The 7,425-nt window shown below is 36.9% G+C and overlaps 1 protein-coding gene across 1 annotated transcript in view; it reads right to left on the reverse strand.

The window, feature by feature from the left end:
• WDR72 (WD repeat domain 72) overlaps window positions 1-6,679 on the reverse strand; it is a gene marked incomplete at both ends in the record, with an annotated part of 175,465 nt that extends 168,786 nt beyond the window's left edge. Inside the window, 2 exons of the mRNA XM_084240161.1 lie at window positions 25-131; window positions 6,527-6,679. Of these exons, the coding sequence (XP_084096287.1) occupies window positions 25-131; window positions 6,527-6,679 (260 nt within the window). The remainder of the gene's footprint in view (window positions 1-24; window positions 132-6,526) is intronic.
• Window positions 6,680-7,425: the final 746 nt, after the last annotated feature.

Raw genomic sequence — 7,425 nt, forward strand, 5'->3', positions numbered from 1 at the left:
AAGTTTCGATTTGGTCTTACTTACCCATTTTCAGCAGCACTGACAACATAAGGCTGTTTAGAGAAGTCTCTAGCTCTTGTCAAACATGTTACTGAAGCCGAATGTCCAAACAGAAGTTCTTTAGCCGAAATCTGAAAATGATAAAGTTAAGCTTTTAAATAATGGTGAACTTTTCAGTTGAAAAATATAAACATCACATTATGTAAGGATTCATGATTCATGATTAGGAAATCCTGTTTTATGTTTTTGTGCAACATAAGTTTCAGGAAAACTGACAATGACATATCTAAATCCACAGGATAATAAACTTCTAGAAGAAGGAAGTGTATTGTACACATTTTTTTGGTTTGTTTTTGGTTTTACATCAATCATGAAACTCAGATGATAGCCAGACCTGTTTTACAACATGTAAGTTTTGAATACAAATACGTCAGTGTTGATATTCATTAAGTGCAAACTGTGCCTCAAATAATAGCAGCATATTAATGTGCAAACAGCAGAACTGAGAAATGAGTTTACAAAAGAATGCAAAAAAATTACCCTTTTTGTAACCATTGTAATACTTTATTTGGCTTTGTGCCTCAGAAATAGTAAAAATTAACTTCTTTACATTCAAAACGAAAATTTACCAAACTATTATATAAAATGCCCATTTTTTTCTCATGTAAATTTTAAAATATGGCCATGAGGGCTAATTCTTCTATTCCTCATATGTGAAGTAAATCTATTCCTTATCATTTTGTAAAAATAAGTTAATAAAAATCAAACTGCAAAACAGAGAACACGTAAGGTCCCATTAAATGTGCAACTGTGAATGGGTTCAATCCTCATTTACAAGTGAAGAAACCAAGGATCCAATAATTTATTTGCCCCCAAACACAGAGTTGGTAAAAATCTGAGCTAGAATATGACCATAATGTCCACTCATCTTCCTACACAACAGTGCCATTCTTCATGTGTCATTGTTGTGTTTCCTGAGTATTAAATGGGAAAAAATAGAGCATAGCAATACTAAGGGAATATACTAAGAGATTCTTCAGTTCACCTTTTTCTATGTTTAAAGGCATGGTGCATAACAGCAGTTAATAGCAGAAAACCCAAGTAAGGAAGTTCCTAGCATGAGATTCCAAGGAGTTCCTTGTTGGTAGATCTCATGCACAAAGTTCTGGGAGAAAAGGAGGGTTTTAGGAGTCAGGCCATGAGCCTGCAATTGGGGGCATGCGAATCTAACTATATGATGAAAAGTCCTGGACAGGGAGGTTCCTATTCTTCAGTTCCTCTGCATCCTATCATCCTACCACTCAAGGCCAGGGAAAGACTGAGATGTGTACATATTCCTCTAGTGAGTACTTGAATACTCCACAATGTCTAGAACATTCCAAAATCAGTTATTTCCCTCTATTCTTGAATTCTGTCTGTTCCTTAATTATGGTATCACCATCCCATCCAGCCATCCAGTCCCACCCATCACTCAAGCCTCAAACCTGGAAAGTATCCTTGACTGTCCCTCCTCTTATATTCACATCCAATTGTTTGCTTTGTTCTGTCTGTTCTCTCTTAATATCTTTCCAGTGTTCTTGTTCTTCTATTCTTCATTCCTGCTGCCTCTCTGCTTCAGTTCAAATGCTTTCTTGACTAATTACTGTAGAAGCCTCCTACCCATAGTCTCTGTGCCTTATCTCACTTCCCCCTCTCTTCAGTATGCCCTTTACATTAATATACCATGTGATATTCTAAATAAAAATATAATAAAATAGTATTACATCATCTCACATAAAAATCCTCAAAATCCCTTCATATTACCACCACTTTTAATTAGCATATAGTGTTGGCTCTTAACAGTTAAAAAAATAAATCTAAACCCCTTAAACATATCAGAGTATGTTGAATCTATTCTGTCGTTTCCAGATGTGCCTACCACCTGTAACTAACCTCTATTCCAAGTTTCTGAGTGTTACCATTTCCCTGAAGGCAAAATGTCCAAAATATCCATCCATGTCAAACACATTTGCCATTCTCTGTCTAATCTCTTCACCTTCTTTCTTATTCAGGTTCTTTGCATTCTTTAGAAATTAGCTGAAGCATCACTCTCAGAAATCCTTTTTCTTCAAAACCACAATGAGATACCACTTCACACTAATTAAGCTATTATAAAAACAGAGAGACAAAATAGTGTTGATAAAGATGTAGAGAAATTGGAACCCTAATACTGCTGGTAAAATAGTTCACCTGTCATAGAAAAAGTCTGGCAGTTTTTCATACACATTAAAATAAAACTAGCATGTGATTCAGAAATCTCATTCCTGGGCATACACCCAAAACACATGAAAGCAGGGGCTCCAAAAGATATTTATATGCCCAGATTCACAGCAGCATCATTCACAATATACAAGAGGTGGAAGCAACCCAAGTATCCATTGAAGAAAAATGGATAAACACAATGCAGCATACATATACAATGGCTTATTCAGCCATAAAATGGAGGGAATTTATGACTCATGATCTAATATTTATGAACTTTGAGGACATTATACTAAGTGAAATAAGCCAGTTAGAAAAGCAAATGCCATGTGATTCCATCTACACGAGACCCACAGAGTAGTCAAATTCATAGAGACAGAAAGTGTCACACTGCTTTACAATTTCCTATTTATACGTCTGCCTTTTACACTCAGAGACTTTAAGGAGGAATATGTGCCTAGAACAAAAAGTATCTGTGTAATTTGTTTAATGACAGTATAAGTAAGTGTCCTTAGGTTAATTTTTGTCACTTTAATGGAGTTAAATGAGTATTCAAGGCCATAGAACCTAATGTCTTTGCTTACCTAAACCTTTTCCAAGGGGATTTAGGTAAACAAATTTAGTATAAGGAGGAAATAAATAGACCCACTCTCTGTAGCTTCCATGTCCCCTTCTTGCAGTCTTCTGCCATAGTCCCACTGGCCTCAAGCTGCCCTTCAGCCCAGTTAATATCCTCTCTTACAAACACCCATGTCCTCAAGGCCTCCTGAATTTTTTCCCTTTCCTGAATGATTCCTTTAGCTATGCATTTAAAAAAAAATCAAATCAAACCACTAAACGTTTAAATATCAGTGACAAACTGTTCACTTGACTATCTTGCAGATAACAATAGGATTTGTTGGGGGCTCAAAAATACCTTGAGATTTGAAAAGTATAGAGACAGCCCTGCTAATAATAGTTAATCGGTGGTCTTTAAGGCTGAGATTTGTAGAACAAATAAGAGATATTCACTCCTTCTGGTTGTATAGTTAGCCACAGAAAACTTTAAGGAAAATTCTCACATGGAGTGTCATATTCATAGTAACCAATGTTGTAATTCTGTTATTAGCGTTTCAAAAACATCTTCACAGTGAATTTCCAAAACAAAGTCAGTCTAACTAATCCTTGTCCATCCTTGTCCATCCCTCTTGAACCCATTTTCATTCCCACCTTATGTTTCTAAGCATGGTTTTCTCAGCATCAGCACTATAGGCATTTCTGATGGCATGATTCTGTATATTCCTGGCCACTAGCTACTCCATGTCCCTTCCTCCAGGTGTAACAACCAAAAATGTCTGCCAACATTACTAAATGTCTGTGGTGGTGGTGCGGGAAGGGGTTACAAACACTCTCAATAAGAACCACTGCTCTAACTCCAAACAAAAGACTTTCCCCTATGAAAACACAGCAGAACTTCTCCCACAGAAGGTGCAGTGCAGAACACTTTGCACCGAGAGTGCCTTGTATTATAACATAGCTGCACCCCTATTACTTATGTCCTCCCTAGACTACAGTGCCACCCTTGGGGGCATCAGCACCAGGGCTTCTCATTCATGTTTGAACTCAGATACCTAACACATGGCCTAACTTATAAAATGCACTCAATAAATGTGTGTTGAATAAATATGAGGCAAACATTTAAAAAGATACAGTATTCCAAGTTCTTTAAGCTTATAAAATTGTGCCCATTGCAACTACTCCAATTAAAAGGCATTATGGGCCTCCCTGGTGGCTCAGTGGTTGAGTGCTGGGTTGCGAAGCTGCCCACAGCCTCTGCAGCACCTGTTCAATCCCCGGCTCCTCTCCGCCACCGGAGGAAGGTCCCACATGGCACGCAGACCTCTCCTGCCACCCACTGCTCCCCTCAGCAGTGTACTTCGGTCCTTCTGCCTGCTCTGCTTCCTGCTCTGGCTCTGGTGAATTCTCTCTCCCTCCCGTGCTTCTGACTGTACCCAGTGCTTGTATAAATAAATAAATAAATCTTAAAAAAAAAGATTAAGAAAAAAGGCATTATGTTTCCATATGAGTGAGAGAGGCAATATGAGTGAGAGAGGCAATACAATAAATGGTGCTGGGAAAAATGGGTCGCTACATGCAAAAGAATGAAGCTTGACCACCACCTCACACCATACACAAAAATCAACTCAAAATGGATTAAAGAACTAGACATAAGACCTGAAACCATAAAATATATAGAAGGAAATATAGGCGAAACACTACGTGATTTGCACATCAAAGACATCTTTACAGACACATCACCCAAAGCAGTGATAGTGAAGGCAAAGATAAACAGCTGGGACTATATCAAATTAAAGAGCTTTTGCACAGCAAAAGAGACAATAACAAAAACAAAGAGAAACCCCACCAACTGGGAGAACATTTTTGCACCCAACACTAATGATAAAGGACTGATCACAAAAATCTGCAAAGAGCTGATGAGACTCAACAACAACAAAGAAAATAATCCAGTCAAAAAATGGGCAGAAGAGCTTAAAAGAAACTTCTCTGAAGAGGAAATGCAAATGGCCAACAGGCATATGAAAAAATGTTCAACATCACTTGTCATCAGGGAAATGCAAATCAAAACTACCATGAGATACCATCTTACACCAGTGAGAATGGCACATATTAAAAAAACTAGCAACAACAAATGTTGGCGAGGGTGTGGAGAAAAAGGAACTCTTCTGCACTGTTGGTGGGAGTGCAAACTGGTCCAACCACTGTGGAAAGCTGTGTGGAGATTTCTGGACCTACTAAACATAGAGCTTCCATATGACCCAGCAATTCCACTCCTAGGTATTTACCCAAAGGACACAGAAACATCAATTCCAAAGAACACCTGCACCCCTATGTTTATAGCAGCACTGTTTACAATAGCTAAGCTTTGGAAACAACCCAAATGCCCAAAAATAGATGACTGGATCAAGAAGATGTGGTACATATATACCATGGAATATTACTCAGCATTCAAAAAAGATAAACACATGCAATTTGCTGCAACATGGATGGCGCTGGAAGGGATCATGCTCAGCGAAATAAGCCAAAAAGAAAAAGAAAAATACCGGATGGTCTCACTCATAGCAGGAATCTAGAAAACTTAAATAATGGACCAGGAAAATGAATAACTATAAGAAAGTGAAAATCAAAATCAACAAAAAACTATGAACCAGAGACACTTTTAGGGGGGCGGGGGCGGGAGGGGAGGGATTGGGGTCAGAATGGGGGGCTGCAATTGTATGGGGAATATAACAATAAAATTTATAAAAAAAAAAAAAATAAAACCATATAGGAGCCTGCATTTAAACTATGAGAGGTAATAAATGAAAGGATGAATTGTCAAAGTTCAAGTGTTGTAAAAATATCAGTTGCTCCTTTCAGGAGTGTTCATAAACAGTGAGGGAGCTGGTCTGTTATGCAGTTCTTGGCAACCCTGTAGTGTAACTCTTCAGTGATGGGAGATGTTAATTAATTACACTATAAAATAGAATTACAATTAATTGTTAATTTAGGTTTCAAAGTGACAAACTTTAAAGGCTAAAAATAGTCTTTGATCTTTAAAAGGCTTCTTAATGAGGGCAGTATACTTTAAGTACATCATTAGTTTAAATGTTCAAATTGGGTCTAGAGGCTGCTTGAGCTAAGAAAATATCTATTCCAATATGTTAAATGTTTATGACTTGGGACGGGGACAATTAATTGCTAATCAATGGGCCAAATCCTAGGTGAGGTCAGGTTCTGATATAGCAGGGCGACAATAGTAAATTGGATTTAGAGCTTTTTGATGTGATCTGTAAAAATCACTGGCAAGCAAAGATCAAAAGAATAGTAAGAAGGCCAAACCAACAGAAAAACCCAGATAATTAAGTTATTACTCATTAGTTAATAGCAGTTTTCAAGAGTACTCTTTGTTTAGATTAATGAGCCATAATTTTTAGAATTAAACTTACATGTCTGTAGTTTAGTTACTTAAACATATAATTCAGGATATAAATAGTAAAACTCAGCACCGCTTAATAGGGGATAACACTTAGCTGGTGACAAAGATTAGAAATATTTGTGATATAATATCCCAATATGACCTTGATCCATCATATGATACTTCATTGTCTCCAAATCCAATAGGAAAACCAATTCATTACTTCAAAAAACACCTTCTTAATAAACATGCAAAAGATCAACTGTCACCTCAGGAAGAAGCAAGCTGTGTTTGAATGTTGTCTGTTTCAGTATTAATAATTATACTAACCTTTAGTTCAGGTGAGAGATTCCAAAGACAGAGCTGACCCTCCTGACTTCCAGTCACAATTGTCTGCTGGTCATCAGTGATCATGATGGCAGTGATACTGTGCTGAGGGGCCTGCTTTCCCCAGAGCACCACTGCCTGCAGGGAGGACCTCATGTTGAGAGAATCCTAGACAAAGGAAAAAGTATGTATACAACCATCATTCTTTAATCTGGAAGAACTGATCATGTATCAAAATGGATTTATTATAACACAAACTTTAATGACCTGTTCTTTCAGAGATATAGGGAAAGGCACTTCCACAGTTAGAGAAGGCAGTCATCAAGCATAGAAATTACCTTGCCCAGTTAATTGATCATAGAACAATGACATTTCTATTATTTTCCTTTAAAATTTTTTTGAAGTAACAGTTCATAGCATTAGCCAGGATTCAGGTGCATAGCATTATAAATAAACATCTGTATATATTACATTAAGGTGACCACTTTTGTCTAATTCTATCTTTTATCATATTTGATTACAGATGTTGGCAAGGAGGATAAGAATAGCCTGTTCATCTCATACTCAGTTTTTACTTTAGGTGATTCTGACTCATGGTAGAATATGAAAACTAACCTATAAAATGTCATACTATGTATATAGAGTGATTTTCTGTTATACAGAAAAATGAAGCTGTAATTTGAAGACAGCTTCAAAGATTCTCTTCCTAGATATGTCACCTCATCTAGGTAACAAATATCTGGACATTACTGCTAAAAAGTAAATCTTTTCCAAAATAACAATAGTTTCTAGTTGTCAATGACTCATATATGAAAGTCATTGTATTTAGTATATTCCTAAGCAGTACTTTTCATAAAATCCCTACCTTCATGTGTTAGTTACAAGGGTTAGGATGAATACAT

The sequence above is a fragment of the Talpa europaea genome, assembly GCF_964194135.1.
Source record: "Talpa europaea genome assembly, chromosome: 8".
Lineage (NCBI taxonomy): Eukaryota > Metazoa > Chordata > Mammalia > Eulipotyphla > Talpidae > Talpa > Talpa europaea.